Source organism: Gavia stellata, chromosome 4, assembly GCF_030936135.1.
Source record: "Gavia stellata isolate bGavSte3 chromosome 4, bGavSte3.hap2, whole genome shotgun sequence".
Classification (NCBI taxonomy): domain Eukaryota; kingdom Metazoa; phylum Chordata; class Aves; order Gaviiformes; family Gaviidae; genus Gavia; species Gavia stellata.
Window position 1 is genome coordinate 55,595,500 of NC_082597.1, and position 20,608 is coordinate 55,616,107.

The window sequence follows — 20,608 nt, forward strand, 5'->3', positions numbered from 1 at the left end:
CCCTAGTGGAGGTAAGCAGTACAGCAAATTAATGGAGGCCTTCAGCAGTGACCTTTAACAGCGGCACCTTTGGACACTCACTGATGGGAATGACTCAGGTGCACTAACCCCTGTGCACTAACCCTTGGAACCACTGCCACTGCAATAATTTTTATCCTGCATATCATACCCTGAAGAATATACCTTTCCATTGCCAATCACCATGTGGCAGCAGTCTACATGGGAAAACAATCCCAATCTGCTCAGACTGACAAGGCTGTACTCTGCTGTGCTGAACTACAAGGGGATTCAACTGTTCTACCCAGGAGTCACCAAAATCTCAAAAGAAAAGGAGGTAGTGATTTCTGGGATTTCAGATTTAAAGTTTGAGTGGAGATAGAGCAATAGCCTAGTTTCCCATTGTCTTTCTGCAAGGAACCAGTGTGTCTAAAAGACCCTCCAGAGAAGCACCCTGAATCTGCACAGTGCTGTGTCCTCTCCCCAGCTCCCTGCAAAAGGATAAAGGGGCAAGCAGAAGCCACCGCACTGCATCAGCGATACAGAAATGCAGAGTGAGATAACTCGTCATAACCTTAACTCTGCTGCCTTTCCTGAACAGTCTTTCAAACAATTCACACCACCACCATCTTCTAGGGAAGGTTTTATGTTCAGGAATGACCTCCTCCAAAACACGCCATGGTACTCCCCACAGTCACTGCTACAGTATGGAGTCTATGATAGACTTAGTAGCACCTAAACAGAAATGCAGGTTTAGAATTGGGATGGATGTAGAGAACACAGGGGGCTGGGGCAGGGGAAGGAAAGATGCTGTTCTACCCCAGCTCCTGGTATCACTGGCTGGGGGCAGTGTGAAGGTAGCATGCTGGATTGCACAGGAGGTGGATCTTAGGGCTGTGTGACTTGTCTTCAAAGAAGAGGTATGTTTAACAGGTGTCTCACCAGTGCCTGGAATATCACTGGGCAGCTTGTGGTTCTTCCAAACAAAATCCGGACTGGTAGGCATCATGTGTGTCTCATTCTTTTGAGTGTTGAAATACAGAAGAGTTCTGAACTATGGGTGTAGGAGGGAAGAAATGCAGTCAGCAGCTGTCCTCTCCCTCTTTGTCCCTTGCTTCAAACTACCCTTAATAAATGTATTGCCCAAACTCAAAGTAATTCTTGCTCTTTCTGCTACAGTGGTGCATTCTTCAGCTTAACCATATGTTTGGCTGCCATATTCTTCCTCATTCCTCCCCTTCCTCTGAAAAGAAATGTATCAGTCCCACAAAATACCAGCTGTACTTCACTTACTGAATCACCAGATGACATCAATCCTGTCAGTCTCCAGCATGCCTCTCATGACCCCTTCCTGGCATGCACAGCATGCCTTGGCATGCCACCACTTCTGCTGTAGTTATTTTCATCATTCTTATGCAATAGTACAGGGCATTTTGTTTCTCCTTTCATATATAATGTCGAACAGTTTGCTCCCTGGACATACGTACATGATTTGCAGTCTGTGACGTGTACAGCAGGGTCAAATTGGTATCAATGTCTCCAAATTCATCTAGAGTCACAGGACCCAGTACACCTGCAGACACAAGGAATTAGTCAGAGGGCTTGCTTTCTCAGAAACACAAATATGTGGCAGGAAGGATGGGATAAATAAAAGGATTTCGGATGCTTGGAATATTTTTCTTCTTCATATACATGCTAGAATACATATGGGTTTAGTGTGATGCTACTTCTCCCTTAATAGCATGCTACATTTTCTCTACGAAATCTAATAAAATGTGTCGAACTGACTGTACTGAAGAGGGAAGTCTCCCTCTAGCTGTAGAAAAATATATTTGTCAGGTTTCTTCAGCATACCAAGAATGTCAGAGTAACCTCCCTTGAAGGGACCATTTTAGAAGTGAGAAGGGAAATTGCCTGTTTCCACCTGCAGTTTGAATCTATCAGCAAGAAAGGAAATACAGGGATACTTTCATTCCCCTTACTCTTTTGAGAGCTACCTGCTTGGCTCTAATAATATTATTTTAACCAGGTACTTCTTCCTTTTAACCTCTTGCCTCTGTATGTCAGCAAATGTGCAGACTGAGAAATTGCCTATGTAGCACATTCCAAGGATTTTAAGGTGGAACTTCCTAAGTCCCTCAGCATGGCTTGACTTTGCTCTCATGAAGTCAGTCATTTCAACAAGAGTACAAGCTTAACCAATACCCACCATTCCTGAAAGTCTCACCTTCATTTTTTCCCTTCTTTTTCCAGGAGAGTCTTTTTGATCAGCTTCAGGTTGCTCTTTTGCTGCTGATGCTGATGACATATTTTATTCTTCCTAAAGTTCAGCATCATCATTATTTTAGTTTGGGAATTACCTTCTCCCTTTTCACCTCAAAAAATGGATCCTAAGTTTTTCATAGTCCACCTTCTTAATATCAAAATAATTACTTTATGGACTCCCTACTCTACCAGCCTCCAGCACAAGAAAGAATGAAGGTGGTTCAATACCTTTCACTTTTAGGATTTTTTTTTTTTTAAACTAAACCTGTAACTAATGTGGAGCATTACAGTGCAAGATTTATTTCAGATAAGTAAAAAAGTTTGTGCAACTTACCTGTCAGATTTAGAGTGAAATTGAAGAGATGCATTTACTGATATTTAAAAAAGGATGCTGTCTCAAGAAGGAATTAGTAAACTATATTTTGCTAGGTTTGGGATACCATGGTTAAAACAAAGATAAGCCCAAAACCTGTTAGGCCGTATTAGGAAAATCTGGGAAACTTCTACACATCTTTTGCTGAAAGCAGGTGGGACATAAACACAAAGCTTTGAATCGTCATTTTGGTACAAATCTCTGATATGAAGTGACAGCTGGGACTTTGCTCCCAGAGAGGTAATGTCACTTCTTTGTGTAAGTCTTGCCTCTGTCTTTTCCTAATGATTGAATTCTGTGATTTTAAGCCCGTGGCCTACAAAAGCCCACTGGTGCTAGACAACCTGTGAGAGGAACAAGAAAGTTGACTAAGAAAAGCCAACCCATTGCCAGCTGGCTTACACTCACACTGCAAGCACCCAGGTCTATGATGGCTTTGTAAAGTGGAAAAAGGTTGAAACTATTTCATTAAAGCTTAGCTAAGTGGGCTTCAAAGTCATTTTGAACATCAATCATATTTCATACGTACTGGCCTCAAGTCAAGACTAGACCTTTGGGGGAAAGCTTAGAAATGCCACGGCTGCAAATTAACAACCTGAGTGCCAGGTTGCCTCTGGAGGAAGCATGGACTCTGAAACCCACCTATATGCTTCTCTCTTCCAGCTCCTTTCTCATTCTCCAAATAGTCTCCCTATAGAGAGTTCAGCTCTTTGTCAAAAAAATTACACTGGCTTCAGGTCCTCATCCCTGTCCTCCATCTCTGCTGGCTGGGAAGCTCTGTCTCTCCTCCTTCCACCACCCCTCCTTAGGCAGCAATATTCTTTAAATGTGCTTCATACTTCAAAACAGCAGGAAAGATGCGACAGCCCAGAAAGGAGTCTGATCCTCAAACAGTCTGTTGCTAACTGCAATGTTTCAAATGATCGTCATTTTGATTTTTCTACCTCTTCCGTGTTGCATGCACTGAGGTGATTCTGCACAACTGCTATGTAGTGCTTCTGCTAATACTGAAGATAATATCCTTGGAAAAAATGATAGAAAAAGAAAAAAGAGTGGGAATAAAACTCATTGAAGGCCTTGGACTTGTTTAGTGTAGAAGTGACTTATCCTAAGAGTGCTTAAAACAAAATTTGTTTCCCCTCATCAATTTAGTGAACCCTGCACAGGACTGTACATTTTTACCTTCAAAAGTGGTATTTCGGAATTCATTGATGAAACTGAGAGGTGACACTGGGCTCTGGGAGAAGATAAATTTCTTTAGAATATGTCCAAACAGCAAGACTGCATTAAAATAGCCAGCAACAAAGACATCTTCCATCTAGAACAGGAGAAAAAGAAAAACGGCAATTTAAAAGTTCATGTTTCTGCCTTAAAGCTACAATATCTTTGGTGATCTCCATTTGGCAAAAACTCCAGCTTGGATGACCAGAATCTGCTGAACACTGAGTGAGTAGATGGGCAATGCCACATCAGCATTCTCACTTGGAAAAACAAAGGTAAACAAAATATATTTTTGGTGTATGAAGACGGGGAGGTGGTGAAAACTTGTAAGAGGCCAATGTAAAGTTCTGTCATGCTGATCCTGGTGCAAAGGATTCAAGAAATCCTACATTGTAGGTTCTGGGCAGGTCTGCTCAGTGGGACCGAAAGCCGCTGGCTTTGGATTAGACTTTCTGTGCAGATAATCTGATATGGTGCCAGCAAGTCTGGGCTTCCAGATGGCCACAGCTCAGGGGCAAGGAGCTGTGCCAGAATTTCCAGCAGCCTGCCATAGAGCTGGCACCCAAAAAGCGTTGAGCCCAGGCTGGGGGATCTGGAAGGCCTGTAAATCCAGCCAGAAGCTTCGGGCTGCCTGCTGGAGAGCCAGAGCTCAAAGCCACAAATCCTGGGAGGAAGAGTCTGGTTCCTGGGCAGACAGCAGGAGTATCAGTTTCACTAAGCAGACACAGTATTGCATAGTTTCTGCTTTTCAGGAAATTAAAAAAATACATATTTCCTACAGAAAAAAAAAAGTTCCTGATTTGAAGTTTGGAAAGCCCCTGGACAGAAACAGCAATGGTTGCCACCGCTTATACATATCTGCACACAAAAATCAGTCAATAATTACTAGTTCTGACCTTTCCATGCTCACATCTCGATTACACCTATAGATCTTCCTTCAGTGATGCCTTGCAGCTACATATAAAACTGTCAGTCACTCAGAAGTAGAGTAAGAAGGCCATGTACCTGTAAGTCTCCCTCTCACCCCATGAACATGACACTTGCAGACCAAATTAAAAGCTTGAGTTGAACTTCACAAAGCAGGACTATGAGACCCTGCGTGTTTGCCTTATGATATATTTTTACATCATTACAGAAGGACAAAATGTCATCCTGCAACAATGTAAGAAAATATCAGCATAGAAGCATGAAGGGGGATGATTACAGCTGCATTTTTAATTTTCATTTCCTAGTGCATGAACATGAATAAACTGAATGCAATAATCAGCTATAAAATAGTGTGGTTACCAGGACGGTGTCCTCAGTCTTCACAGTATTCAAGCTGTAATTAGCTGGTGGCAGAGTCAGGACAAGTACATTCTGCATGTAACGGGCTGAGTCATTGTTCCTGAAATACGTGTTACTGCAAAGCGAAGCACAAGAACCCCACGAACCATCAGCAACAGAGGCAGTAGTAACCATGACAGAATTACTCTCCTCTCCCCAGCAGCACTGTTATTTAGCAGGTTAAAACAGTAGTTCTAAAGATAAAACTTCATCATGGGCAAAACTCTTTATGTTGTTCATTCCCTGATGCCAGCTTCTGTGCTTAACTACATTAAAAGGTCATATCAAAGAGATCTGGCAATCTGAAACTCAAAGGTTGCAGTGAATTATTGTTATTATTGTAACTGTTTGGTTTCTGTCCTGTTTATTTCCTCTTCTTTCAAGAAGGAGTTTATATTTATTAAAACTGAGTCTCTTCTTGGAATCCACAATACTGCAATCTGTAGTTTCTTCACGTTATTGTGCATCTTTCTGACCTCTTCTGCACTCTTTTGCATGTATCTCTAATTTTGATATTTCCTGCTAGAATTGATCACAGCAGGATTTGCACTAAAAGCATTTAACAGGAGGGCATGAAACAATCAGTGAGGTGCAGAGAGCAGCTAATTGATTTATTTGTTTAATTCAGTGAGCTAGAAAAATCAGAGGAAACTATGTGAACTTGAAAACTATGCTAAAACAAGCAGAAAATATTGTAGCTTTCAGGTATCCTTGGTTTCATCACCCTGACAGGCCATCTGGTAGTGCTTCCCAGACTGGCAACCACTGGATTCACATGCTACAGAGGAATTTAGCAATAGATATTAGTGTCAAGTGTCAGCATCTGTCATTGCTGTAGCTAGATTGATAAAAAAAATTGTATGAGCGTTCTCTCATTATTCATGTTTGATCATCCTTTTATTTTTTCAGTGAGTACTGTATTAAGAATTTTTGGAGACCACAGGCTCCGCTCCACAGCCATCAGATGGGATCCTGATCCTGCCTTTCCCTGAACCTTCTGACTTTTAAATTGCATTTCTCACCCTGAAGAATTTCAAAGTGCTTTTACTTCAGGCTTGGACTGAACTATCCAGGTGAAAAGGAAACTTCACTAGACTCGACCAGACTGGATAATCCTACAGCATCCCATCTCCCCTGAGGGAGGCTTAAACACTGTGTTTGTGTCCTGGCTGCCAGAGGGCTCAGAGCTGAAGAAAATTTAAATTCATCACTTTGTCTGAGGGACTTGACTCCTGGAGAAGCATGGGACCTTGCCTACTGTCTTCTCCTACAGCTTGAGTTTGGATCTAACACGTGTCTGTATCTTGTTTCTGTTTTAAGAAGAAGAACATGATTTGAGATATTCAGCAAAATCAGGGGTATGTAGCAAATTTAAGGAGGGCAGCATATAAAATGGGCTGAGGCAGCTGGGTATATCAGAATAATGCATATCACAGCAGAGAAACCCTTGATTGCCCTCACCTATTGTGAGGCAACAATTATACATGCAACACCAGTAAGTAAAAGCACTCATGTATGTAGTCCCCATTGTGCATTTGCAAAGAAACAAGAACTGTGGCCAGTTGCCTCAGGAAAAGCAACTGGGCATTCCTAGTGCCTAGATAAAGTGGTGGAAAGCCTAAGGCTCTTAGAGGCATTTCTGAAAAATATATATGGTGTACTTGAAAGTGTACAGAACAGAGAAGACCCTGTTAGAGCTTGAATCACAGACTCCAGCTTGGACCCAAAGGTTAAATGACTGAAGTCATTAATCTGAAGTGCCTCAGCCCTGCCCTGTCAAGGTCAGCTTTAGACGCGAGGGCTGGGAAGTCCCACAGGCCCTGGAAGTTCATGGATTCTTTTGCTACATCAACAGTGAAATAAGTAAGATGACTGAGTCATAGACACATAATTTGCCTTGTGATCATCCATACCATTAAGCTGCCAGCACAGTCCCAGGCATGGTTTTGGTCTAGGCCAACTAGCTTTCTTCCAGACTGACTTGCTACAGTGACCAGAGCCAAACTGAAAAAGCAGTTTGGGCATATACACTTAGCCATACAGATGTGAGCTGTGCTGTGTCACTTAGACTTAGGGCCGGAGATCAGCTCTCAGTCCTCATATACAGACAAAGCTTTTGAGGCTACCATTGATAAGGCCAGTTTATATTAGTCCTCATCTGTAAAGATTTTGTAATTAGTAATATAAAGATGAAATGGAACAACAGAAAACTTAGGTTGTATACTAAGAAACATCTCTGAAAAGTTAGATTTATGCAGTTTAAAGATGTTGAAGGAACGGTTATAAAGTGGAAGACTTATAAAGTGGAAAAGACAGTTGTACCACTCTTTTAAATCATTTTAAAATGGAATAAATGGAGCCTAGAAAAATATACTGTAAGCCACATTTACATAATTGTCTGGTTGGGCAGAGTGTATGAAAAGTGTACAATATCTCATATGAATAGCTCATGACCATTCTGACTTTGGACTCTGTGGTTCTCTCATGGCTTCCTGCATGGAGGAGTCCACAAGATGACGTTAACCCTACCTGTTCTGTCACTGCCCTAGAAAAATATTATGTTAACTAAAGGGGATGTTGTAGGGGATGTGCCACAAATTAAACACTAAGCAGCTTAGATAAATGGCAAGACATGAGGAAAAACAGCAATGGAAAACGTTTTGTGAGAGAGCATTTCTTCAACAGAACAGTTCCATTCAGACTATTTCCATTATTGCTATGCTTCAGCAAACTGCAGAGAAAAGAGGAGAAGCAAAGGTGATACTTTACTTGAAGAGATCTATCAGGATGATAACAATGTCCTTATCCACTTCCCCCGTCCCTAGGTCTGTGCTGACGTCAGCTGGAGAGCCACACATGATGATCACTACAGATTGGGCAAAAATGGAGACAGATTGGTGAAAGGTACAGATAAGAAGAGGACATTTGCCTGCTCGCCCATGCTTGAGTAGCAGGCAGTAGAGCAATGCTGGCCTAAGGCATATTGCCTGCACTGTGCTGGGACCCAGGCACAGAGCTACAGCCTCTCTGCCCTGAGACGGGGATATTTGAGGAGAAGTGGTAAAAGGTGCCTCAACGCCTGCACCATTTTCTGTCTGATTGCACCAGAGCACTACCATTATCTCACTCAAATAAGCATTAGCAGTTCTGATGCTGTACCAGCTATTGAATATGAACATTTCTAGGTTAAATGGCATTCAAGTAATAGTTTCATTGGCTTTCTTATTACTCTTATTACTACTTTCTTACTACTCACTTGGCCTGCTGATGCCAGGTGCTTAGTCTTAAGAGAAGATGAGGTATTTACTCATCCATTTTTTCTAGTTTAGATGGATCACTTCCAGAAGAAGTGCCCCTTGATGGCACAAATGAGGCCGATATATGTACCAGGGCTGCAAACACAGGAATGGTAGAGAGCTAAGCATTCCTGTGGTATCTAAGGCCCTTCTTAGGAGGAGTTGCGATTCCTGCATTTCTGGATCTTTCACAAAACAGAGCTTGTGCCTAGATGGGATAATTCACCCCAAAAGCTCTCTGGAACCAGGATGTTCCCCCATATTTTATGGAGATGGAGAGAGGAATCTAGGAACTTTGTGCCATTTTACGTTTGCATCCATGTGAAATGGTGTATCTGCATTTCTCCACCATTTCTGTGGAAAGATCACCCTTAAAATATAACTAAGGGGTAGGTCTGATTTCCTGGGAAAAGCAGCTTACCTGCAGGGGAGAGTGCACCCTCAGCCCCCCCTTACCATTGCTTTTGCGGTTTGGATCTTTTACAGTTTTTTTAAGCTGCTCCGGAGTCCTTAAAATCTCCTTGAACTTCAGTTTTTCGGAGAACTGTGTGATTCCAGCCTCTAGCGCATTCATGTACCTGACACAAGGGAGCACAGATATTGTCAGAAAATTGCTAACTCCTCACATTCTCCTAAATAAGCTGAAATGCAAAACAGGCTGTTTACAGCACACAAGAGTGTTTGTAAAGCAGTATGGAACATTTTTTTTCTGCAGCAATAGAGGAGAGAAAATCAATATAGGGCATGAAAGACTTAGAAGTGTTTGGAAAGTCACCCATATGTATTTGAGCCTAGTTGTACAAAGGATGGGTTTGGAGAATACAATGTTGTAATAAGACATTAACAATTCAGAAAAGAAATTGGGGATATGGGGAAATTACAGTAAGTGAGACTAACTGGGAGGCAGAGCCAGGAAGCTCTGCTGTTTTAAGACATAGTGGTAATCTTAGAAGGCACGTGTGAAGGTTCAAAGTAGTAAATGGGAATTGCAGAAAGAACTGAGATAAAAAACACGCATGTACCCTGACTGTGAGAGAAGTCAAGGAAGGAAAGTAGCAACAAAAAAAACCCCTATACTGAGTCACTTAAAGCTTGAAGGGGAAAAATGAGAACAGCAAAAAAACCAACCAAGTGAGTAAAAGCTAGCTAAAAGATTAAGCAGAAACAACCAACTCCTAAATCCTATTCTTGCCTCAACATGTTGTGTCTGAGAAGAGACATTCTGTCTGAAATAAAGTTACTGCAGAGAGAAAACCAAAAGAAATCTCTCTGTTTTCAAACTGCTTAACTTTTGATCTAGCAACACTGAGACCCCAGTCCTATAAACTACTAAATATCATTTGCTTCCCATTTTTTTCAGGAACAGAATCATTAACCATTAATTTACGGGAACATATGCATAGTTGAGACATAACCTGATTTTGCTGTCACTGTGGGTATTCACTTATTTATCTGCATATACAGGGAAAACAATTGGCCCATGCAGTATAACTTGTGCTTTAGCAAAAAATGGATTTTTTAAATTAGAGAGTTCATAAACCTTCAAGCTGACAGTTTCTATTAAAGCAGAATGAGATGTATTTTTACAACTATATTAGGATGAAAAATGGGCAGAGATATAAAATTAATTTTAATTTTTTTTTGTTAATTCAACAATAAAGAAAAGGAGCTTGAACAATTCTGAAGTCATAAAGAAGGTCCTGAACGGAAGTATTAATAAAGACAAGGTAAGAAACACTTGGGAAATAACTTTACATGCATAGACTTCCCTGAAAGGTATGAAACCTGCAGGTTTAAATGGATTTAGCTAAAGTGTATGTAGAGCATTGGCAATTATAGCTGCAAACATGGAGAAATAGGGATTGTAGTAAGAGATAAGCGAAGTGCACTAATGTTTCAAAGCATCAAAAAGAGATAATCATAGCAATTACGTCACGTGATAAAGTTGCTATCTATACTAAGGGTATAATTCATCTTTTCCTTCTCTCATTCCTTGGTAGCCGTAAGGCATCTCCCAAAATGAGGACTCAAAGAAAAACTTGTAAGAACCATGTCCGAGGATGGAGACAGAGTTTATTAACAGCCGGGCCAGAGGTGGATCCTGATCTTACCAGAGGCATGCCTCCGAGTTTTCATTCCTCTTGTAAATGTAGGCAGATTCCCAGGTTGTGGTTTTGAATGGCAGCCGAGATTCTTTCCAAAAATAATAGAAGAATTCATTCACTTTCCTGGCTGGGGTCAGAAGGCGGGTTAAGTTTGTTTTGTAGTCACAGGACAGTCCAAAACTCCCTACAGAGATCAGAGGCAGGCTCAGTATTGTTTCAACTCTGAAGGGAGAGACAAGAGGACAAGTCTGAACCGATTGCTGTTGCACCAAGGCAGTTACCACATGATTTCCATCCTCAGCTCCCTCTCCTCTTGTGCCCTGCATCAGTTTAACAGGAATTTGAACCTGAAACAGAAAGCTCCTCAAGAAGGAGGTTTCAGGTAGGTTTCAAGTCAGTATTGGCACTGAAAAGCCCTGTTGAACTAGTCCAGGCAGCTTCTTTCACTGCCCCCAATTCCCCGTGCCCTTTTGGGTACCACACACTGTTTCAATCCAAGGGCTGTGACAGGAGTCCAAAGGCTCAAGGACCCATCCGATTCTGCTCCCTGGCTGCCATTAACACAGGGTGGATTTGATCTCTTTATTGGGGCAGTGCTGGAGGATGACAGCTTTTTGCCATCAAAAAAGCTTTACTCCTACAACTCAAAGGAAAAGTCTCTTAGTTTCACTATGGCGTATTTTAGGAGCTGTACAACTGCAACAGTCAGGGAGAAAAACTAAGGCAACCCTCTGCTGGCAGGGAATTTGTAAAACAAAGATTTTTTTATCCACAGAGACAGTAAGTTTTTAAGGATAAAAGTATTTTCCTAGATGCTGCAATCTTCTCAAACTAGACTCAAAATATTTTAGTTCTTGTTTGGTAAGTGTTTTTTAATAACAGGGAACTTTGCTTGCAAAATACATGTTCATTAGAGTTGTTGGCATTATTGTGACAAAACTTTATTTTCCAGGTAAAGACCACTTACCAAATTGCAGGGTTTATACTTGTTGCAACAGAAACAGACACAGATGATGTAACAAGTAATGCCAGGGAGAGTATTTTACTAATGAAATGGACATTTTTCTGACTGACTTGAATAGAATAGAACAGAACAGAATAGAATAGAATAGAATAGAATAGAATAGAATAGAATAGAATAGAATAGAATAGACTATTTCAGTTGGAAGGGACCTACAATGATCCTCTAGTCCAACTGCCTGACCAGTTCAGGGCTGACCAAAAAATAAAGCATGTTATCAAGGGCATTGTCCAAATGCCTGTTAAACACTGACAAGCTTGGGGCATCAAACACCTCTCTAGAAAGACTGTACCAGTGTCTAACCACCTCCTCAGTAAAGCAATGCTTCCTAATGTCCAGACTAAACCTCCCCTGGCACAACTTTGAACCATTCCCATGCATCCTATCACTGGATACCAGGGAGAAGAGATCAGCACCTCCCTCTCCACTTCTCCTCCTCAGGAAGCTGTAGAGAGCAATGAGGTTGCCCCTCAGCCTCCTTTTCTCTAAACTAGACAAGCCCAAAGTCCTCAGCCGCTCCTCATAGTACATTCCTGCCAGTCCTGTCACCAGCTTTGTTGCCCTCCTCTGAACGCATTCGAGGACTTTAACATCCTCTTGAAATTGTAGGGCCCAGAACTACACACAGCGCTCAAGATGAAGCCACAACAACACTGAATACAGCAGGATAATCACCTCTTTTGACCAGCTGGTTATGCTGTGTTTGATGCACCCCAGGATGCCATTTGCCCTCTGGGCTTGCCAGGGCACACTGCTAACACATATGGAGCCTGCTGTCGACCAGCACCCCCAGATACCTTTCTGCACTGCTGCTCTCCAGCCACTCCTCTTCCAATTTATACTTGTGCCTAGCGTTACTCCATCCTAGGTGCAGAATCTGGCATTTGGACTTGTTAAATTTCATCCTATTACTCATTGCCCAATGATTTCCTGGATTAGAGATGGTGAAGAAGTTGGAGGTAGACAGTCAGGCTAATCCCAAACCACACTTATTACTTCCACCATTCTGTCACCACATCCCAGCAGCCTCTGTGCTTATAGAGCTCTTGCAGTTAACGTCCAGTGTCATTTAATGTCCGTTTGACAAGCCAAAGATGAAACCCGGAGAGCAGCAGCACTCCTGCCCCGCTGCCCATGGAGCGCCCTCCCCACAGCACCCTCCCCATACTTAAAGTGCTGTAAAGTAAGGCATTTGATCTGATTTGCAAAGCTATTGCACCATGGGCAAAAGCCAGCTGCTTGTTTGTTAGTGTTCTTCATTGCTTTGCATAGGCTTCCGCTTTTCATACTTTTTACTGGTTTAACTGTGTCAGAGATGGAGGAAGAGACTTTGGCATCATTCTGGGCAGCTCTGTACCCAGCAGATAGAAAAGCAAACATGAAGTTAGGAGGCATAATGAATAAAATGGGGTATATTGCATAATATTTTACCATGATCCTATACGTATATAAGACTTATTCTTTTGATTCTTCCATAAATGAGTCATCACATGTGTTCACCAGTAACATTGTATTTATTTCTGGTCATGCCACTCAAAGAAAAGTATAGAGCTAAAAGCAGATAAAGCTTGAGGTAAAAGTGTCTCAATCTTCCCAGTATCTCTCAGTGAAACCAAAAGGCTACCAAAGTTTAAAAAGGGAAGTGATTCACATGGGTAACGACATGGATTGACTGATTAACGGATTGATGATTAACGTCATGACTGATGGGGGTTTTTTAACTGATTTATGCTAGAAGTCTGCAGACTCAGCTTACACTTTTCCTAATATCTGAGAATGAACACATTAATGTATAATATAATACAGAACAGAATTACACAGGTTCATGTAGAATACGATAGTAGAGAAATTAATCCTTCAGGAATGCTTCCTCAGGCAGAAGAGTTAGGATGAAACTGGCTGCTCCCTATCTAAACACTCTTTACTGAAGATGGTTGGGGTTTTTGGATCTTCTCTTGACACGTGTAACTCAGGCCCCTCTCAATGACTGAACACCCACCCAGAAGGACCCCAGTCACTGCAGTACTGCGATGTCTACATGCCTCAAGCTAACATCTTTCCTGCTGCAGTTGCTGAAGAGTTAAGTCTTTTGAGCCCTTAATCAATTAATTAAGTTACTGTCAGCAATTAGAAAAGTTTCCCTGCTACTAATGGGATTTCATCAATGGGCTTTGGAAGGGGATTTTCTTCTGCCTACCAAATATAGTGGCTATACATAAGAGTCTTACTGCCTTGACTGTAGACCTTGAGGTGTCTGATGTATCCTAAACCCCAATGTCTCTGCTGGCTTGTTGTACACAAAGCAACATTGTTCAGCAGTTGGTGTCTTTAACAACACAACATTAGGGGGAAGAGGTGATACTTACGAGACCATTTGGTAGGTGGCGTAAGTGCACGCGGGTCCTATGATGACACAGCCAAGTGTGCCAGTATTCTGCAAGGGATCAGAAAGGGTCAGTAGTGGGCACAGCGCAGAGGACTGGCAGAGAGAGGAGGATGGGAGAATGAGAAAACTTTAGGATTTGAGGAGTCACAGAATTTACCCAGCAAAAGCAAGAACAGAGTAGCAAAGGAGCTACAGAAAGGTTAAAAGAACAGACCTAGAGTGAAGGAGGGAGGAATCACAGAAAACTAAGAAAAGGCAGAGGACAGAGTAGTGCCTGTGAGTAAGACCTTCATTAACAGACAGACAGCAAGTTAGGATTAAAATGTTGCAATTGTTACAATTGCACATATGAAATTACACACCCCAGCAGTGCTTGCATTTGCAGAAGGCAGACAAGTTGGAATTACAAGATACTGTGTATCAGAAAAAAGATTAGTTATATGCATGTGAAGATTGTATGAAAAAAAATCCTTCCATGACCACCAAATGAGGCCTGACCAGTAGTTTTGTGTGTTATGAGGGGCTGCTTCTTAAGAAAGACTATAGCACGTGCTCATACATTGGTAGATTTGAGAATTCACATTGGATTGACAAAGCTTCACTCAGAGGTGACAGTTATTAGACATGAGAAAATCCACCGAAACACAGCTTCTTTTAAGGCACCAATTCTAACTGAAGCTTTTCCCCATATTAGGGTATTCACATAGTTTCTCCCACATGACTTCTGTGATTTCTAATGAGACGTGAGCACTTCATCTTTGCCCTCTGGGCACAGTTCCATATGCGTTTTTTTGGTATCAGTGCCAGTCTAATAATCTCTCTGCCCACATGTTCCCATCCTCGCACAGCTCTCTGCTTTGTGTATTTGTGTAAACTGATGGTGAACTAGATCAGCATCTGATCCAGTTGGAAATGGACCTTTTTTGCTCTGCTTGGGCTGTTTGAGTGTTTGGGTTGGTTGTTTTGGTTTTTTTAATGGGTTGCTTTGGCTATGTGGCCACACAAGGAGCTGTGCAGATATTAAAAACAGGACAACTTAAGCATAGGAAAAGAAGCCTGAAGCGGAAGGCTACTTCAGCCGGCACTGCCACCAAATGTCTAATGACGGCCTCCAGGAAGCATTCATAAAATGTCTATCTGGTATTTGCCTGCTTGTCTTCACAAAACCTACAGGAACATCTTCTCTTTGAAAACTTCACTTCCCTGTCAAATTTGTTTGGAACTGAACAACAGGATGAAAAGTTAATAAGGAAAGACAGAGACACATGCGCGCACACACACGCAGAAGGAAAAAAGTCTTGTCTTTTTAGGAAATCAACTTTAAGAAGCCTGCTACTCACATAAATTTCCTTGATGAGCTCCATACCTTCACAGGTGCTGGTACGACAGCCTTGTGAGACATAGAGTGATGAGGTAAAGCTGTGGAAGGTGGCATTGACTGTAACATTTTCTCCTATAATGCAAACATAAAAGTCAACAGCATCAGGAGTTGCAGATAACCACTAATACACTGCATCCCTCTTCTTCTGACACAGGTCTGAGCAGGCTTATGCTGGGATGTCTCCCACCAAAAAGCTGCTAGAAAGTCCACCTACTGCCTAACCCCCACTGCTTAGGATGAGACTGTAAAATTTGCTCCAGTGCAGACCGCTGACTTCCGCTGAGTGTTAGTAGTTTCTGTACAAAGTACTATTAGTGTTGGCCATTATTAGAGACTATTTTTTAAGGCTCTGTAGGAAGTAACTGAGAGACTACTTTCCAATAAAATTGGACAAAATCTCTTCAACTAGGCGGCAGAATGGGAATAGGTATCATTTCTTTGGAACCTCTTATATTGTACAGAGTGACAGTAGATTGGTGACATTGAAAGGAGAGGTAAGATATCAAAATAAATAAAAGCATCATCTGCAGTGACTCTAAATGAGGGAAGAACATATGGACTGCAGATTCTTCACACTTAAAGTCATAATGTGATCAACAGATGGAGTCAAGAGGAAAATTATTTTCAGAAAGTAGAGGCTAATCCAGCCAGGAGAGGAAGCAAGGGCATCCCAGTTACTGCACTAGATGGATCACTGGTCTTGTCTGATTCAGTTCAGCAATTCCCATGTTCCCAATCCCAACCGAACATCTCCAGAAAAGCATGCAGTCTGCATGCAAAAGAGTCTGCCCAAACACCATGAAAGCAAATATGGTTCTGCTCATCTGTGGAACACTTATGTTTTTACAGAGGGAGGTCATTATTTCTGTAAGATCTACGTAAGGTGAACAGACAGGCAAGGAGCCTGTCTGAGGAGCAGTTTGCTGAAGGTCAGATGAGTAGAAAGCTGTAGCACAAAGCCTGACAAGAAACCATAGCAGGAGAGAGATAACCAACACCCATTGCCTTACCTGTCATCTGGAATTCATTTTGTACCCTTTTCAAGGCTTGATTCACAGCTAATTTCAAATTATCAGTAGTTGATGGGAAGTCCGAGTAATTCATGAGCATCACATTGATCACATAATTGTTGTTGCTACACTCATTTGAACCAACTTGCTGCAGCAGCTGGAGTGAGAAAAACAAAGGCCAAAGGGCCAGACCCAACATCCGTTGCTTCATTATTGCTCAGTTTAGACCCATTGTGTGTGATGTCTCTTTTCTTTTGCTCTTCCTACCCTCTTTCTTTTGGATAGTCTATATGGGTTTTGTTCCTGGATAGGACGAAAGAGATCTCCACGCAGGATATTCAAAGACAGGCTGTACAATCCTTCTCTCAGGCACTTCCCTATCCCCCTGCCTTGACCTCTGCCCGCCCCTCCGGTGTACTAGGTGGCACTTCTGTTTGTGAAAAACTAGCAACAGCAAAACTCAGGAAAGGAGAGAGGCTAAAGGTTGCTGTGAATGTTTGCTCATGGAAAGGCTGAGGCTATAAATCTGAAGCATTACCTGAAACCTTGCCTGATAAGGGCACTAACTCTTCATCACAGGGATGAGCCAAGAGAAGGAAGGGGAGGGGAAAAATGGACTGTAAAGATGACTCTTTAAAATGGAAATAAAATACAAGGTCTATTAAATCCTAGAGGAAAAAAGATGATTACTTCATGTTTGCATTGCCCTACATCTCCGGTTACATTGCCACACCACCTCTGCTAGCTGGGCTCATAAATCAAGGGTATATTTTCTTCTGTGATAAGTTGATAATTTCATTCCTTTAGCTTTTACCATCGAAGCACATTTTGTGTGGGCAGAAATGTCTGACTTGAAGTCCTCCAGACCAAAGCCTTTGTTTCTACTTACAGAGTAGATTCAGCACAAAGCTTGTCCACTCATATTCACCCAGCATTGCACAACAAAGTGCCCCAGGTCTGCCCCAGACACATTGCTCCCAGGCAGCACAGGTCTCATTGCCCTTTCCCATCTTATCAGATGGTTCCTTGTATTGGTTTTGTGTGGCAGTGTTTTGGTAGCAGGGGGGCTACAGGGGTGGCTTCTGTGAGAAGCTGCTAGGAACTTCCCCTATGTCTGATAGAGCCAATGCCAGCCGGCTCCAAGACGGACCTGCCACTGGCTAAGGCCGAGCTAATCAGCAACAGTGGTAGCGCCTCTGTGATAACGTATTTAAGAAGGGGGGGAAAAACCGGGAAACGGCAGATGGAGAAGAGAGGAGTGAGAATATGTGAGCGAAACAACTCTGCAGACACCAAGGTCAGTGAAGAAGGAGGGGGAGGAAGTGCTCCAGGCGCCGGAGCAGAGATTCCCCTGCAGCCCGTGGTGAAGACCATGGTGAGGCAGGCTGTGCCCCTGCAGTCCATGGAGGTCCACGATGGAGCAGATATCCACCTGCAGCTCATGGAGGACCCCATGCAGGAGCAGGTGGATGTCTGAAGGATGCTGTGATCCTGTGGGAAGCCCACGCTGGAGCAGGCTCCTGGCAGGACCTGTGGAGCCGTGGAGAGAGGAGCCCACGCTGGAGCAGGTTTGCTGGCAGGACTTGCGACCCCGCGGGGGACACATGCTGGAGCAGTCTGTTCCTGAAGGACTGCACCTCGTGGAAAGGACCCATGCTGGAGCTGTTCGTGAAGAACTGCAGCCCGTGGGAAGGACCCATGTTGGAGAAGTTCGTGGAGAACTGTCTCCCATGGGAGGGACCCCACGCTGGAGCCGGGGAGGAGTGTGAGGAGGAAGGAGTGGCAGAAACAACGTGTGATGAACTGACCGCAACCCTCATTCCCCGTCCCTCCGCGCCGCTCGGGGGGAAGAGGTAGAGAAAATCGGGAGTGAAGTTGAGCCCGGGAAGAAGGGAGGGGTGGGGGGAAGGTGTTGTTTTTTTAAGATTTGGTTTTATTTTTCATTATCCTACCCTGATTTTGATAGGTAATAAATTAAACTCATTTCTCCAAGTCAAGTCTATTTTGCCCATGATGGTAATTGGTGAGTGATCTCCCGATGTCCTTGTCTCAACCTATGAGCCTTTCGTTGTATTTTCTCTCTCCTGTCCAGCTGAGGAAGGGGAGTGAGTGAGCGGCTGTGTGGTGATTAGTGCAGCTGGGACTAAACCACGACATTCCTCAAATGGCGGCCCAACATATTCATACGTTATGTGATGCAACCTCTTGCATCAGATAAGGATTTAGCAAAGCTGAAGGCAGGCTGAAGACCTGTGGGACCAAAGGTAAATTATAAATGGCATCGCTAAAAGGCACACACTAAAGGACAGTGCAGTATTGTTCCCAGGTAGGGCTCTTGGACTTGCCTGAGTATTTTTGCTGATAATGGTCTCAGGGAAGGTAGGTAGAATGAAGGGAAGACAAAAAAACCACAAGCCTTATGGATAGGTCTGGGCACAAAGGAGAACTGCAAGATAAAAGGAATCAACAGGCAAATTTAAATTAAGTACTGAATGTGATTGGTCTGAATTTGGGGTGTTTGTGCACGCCTACAGCAGCTTGTGTTTTTCTATTGAAACCTGGACTGAGGCTGTCAGATAATAAATCAGTTTACTTTTATTACCTTCCTGAAATAATTTTAAGACAAACAATGAAAATAATCAACAACAGTGTAAGTAACAGTGCTTTTGGAACTGCAATTCCATGATTTCTTTCAAAGTCTGTATTTAAAAGGTGTTGAATACACTTTAAATATATTTGCACAGGCTTTTTACATCATCCTGTTTTAATACCAAATGATTATTGCTTGAATCTTTCTTACACAAAATGACAGAGGACACCATGAGCCAGCATTTAAAAGCAGACCTTTAACACCTCAGCATATCTAATCTAGCATTTGTAATTAGTAATACAGTAATTCTAAATTAGCAGTCTGTCATGTAAACATCTGGACTAGTATGGCTGGCTAGAGCCACAGACTGAGAATGGAATATAGCTTTTCATGCTGAGATCATCTGCTCATCACTACCCCATTTTATAGGTATTTACAACGTCCTTGAAACTTATCCCATATAAATCAGTAAGAGATTTGTCATTAACTTCAGCAGAGCAAGATTTGCATTTTTATACTCAGCCTATCTGAGAGAAATAGTTAGCCAGCATGGATAACGCAAGTAGAACTGAGTATTTTACATTGCTGGTCACACAGGGAGTATGTAATGGCACTGAGGTCTCCCTGGTTTTGTATATATTCATGTATTTATTTGGTTTTCGTAGCAGCTTAAAAATGTCCTTTAAAAACAAAAGGGAAAATCATCCATAGCCTTAGCACAGCATTTCTTTTTACTTTATCCCTTGCTCCTGCCTTCACAGTGCCACAGGGAGTCCCCAGCCAGAACATGCTGTAAATGAGTTGTTGATCTCTCAACTTTTTAATTGCTCAGTGTGTGTAGTCTCTCAGTGTCAAGTTCCATGATGGGAGCACGCCTTGAACATCAAGTGACGCCGAGCAGGAGGGAGTGTGGCAGGAGACTGCAGCTGGGGTGAAGTAAGCACTCCCTGGAACCAGCTGAACACCACACTTTCCCTTGTACCCTGGGGCTTTGCACATCAAACACAGTTGCCTGGCAGACTGATCAGTAACATCTGCTTCATGGCGTAAGAGAGACAAAGAAAAGCTGTGGCATCACACTGTAAATGTGAGAGTTACTGATACTATAGATGATCGTGAGGGTGGAGAGAAGAAAAAGCAGACAAGTGAGTCATATGTGTAAAGCACAAAATTTGATGGGCCTGCCACAAGCAAAAGCAAAAACTTATGTATATTTGTGTTTGTTGCTGCCTGTGCCTGATGGCTCTTTAGTCCTCGGGGAATAGAAGAGGTGAGACACCAATGTCAGTCCATTCATAGTGCCCTAGCTACAGAATGAAGCTAAGCTCCCAAGGATCCCAGCCAACTTCATCTAATTCTTTCATAATGTCCGATCTAGCAGTCTATAAAACCAAGAGGTTACCAGTGACACAAACCATCCAGATACCCCAAAAAATCTTCAATAGCTCTTCAGGGCCCTGCCCCCGCTATCTCAGTAACTTTTCTCCAACCGTGAGCCAGCTCTCACACTTCACAGATTAGTCAGGGAGGGATGCAGTTCAGAAACCTAGAAGTCAAATTATGTGTCAGAGGAAAGAAAAGAAAGCTTTTTGGCTCCTACAGGTGACTGCAGCTTCAATTAGAAATACTGTCTTACA

General features: G+C 42.6%; 1 protein-coding gene across 1 annotated transcript in view; it reads right to left on the reverse strand.

Moving 5' to 3' along the window:
- Positions 1-16,592, reverse strand: part of GUCY2C (guanylate cyclase 2C) — a 45,010-nt gene extending 28,418 nt beyond the window's left edge. The window contains exons 1-10 of the mRNA XM_059816895.1: positions 16,382-16,592; positions 15,331-15,443; positions 13,971-14,038; positions 10,590-10,805; positions 8,935-9,056; positions 7,952-8,048; positions 5,144-5,258; positions 3,818-3,953; positions 1,485-1,570; positions 940-1,051 (exon numbers count right to left, since the gene is read on the reverse strand). Of these exons, the coding sequence (XP_059672878.1) occupies positions 940-1,051; positions 1,485-1,570; positions 3,818-3,953; positions 5,144-5,258; positions 7,952-8,048; positions 8,935-9,056; positions 10,590-10,805; positions 13,971-14,038; positions 15,331-15,443; positions 16,382-16,592 (1,276 nt within the window). The remainder of the gene's footprint in view (positions 1-939; positions 1,052-1,484; positions 1,571-3,817; positions 3,954-5,143; positions 5,259-7,951; positions 8,049-8,934; positions 9,057-10,589; positions 10,806-13,970; positions 14,039-15,330; positions 15,444-16,381) is intronic.
- Between the last annotated feature and the right edge of the window lie 4,016 nt (positions 16,593-20,608).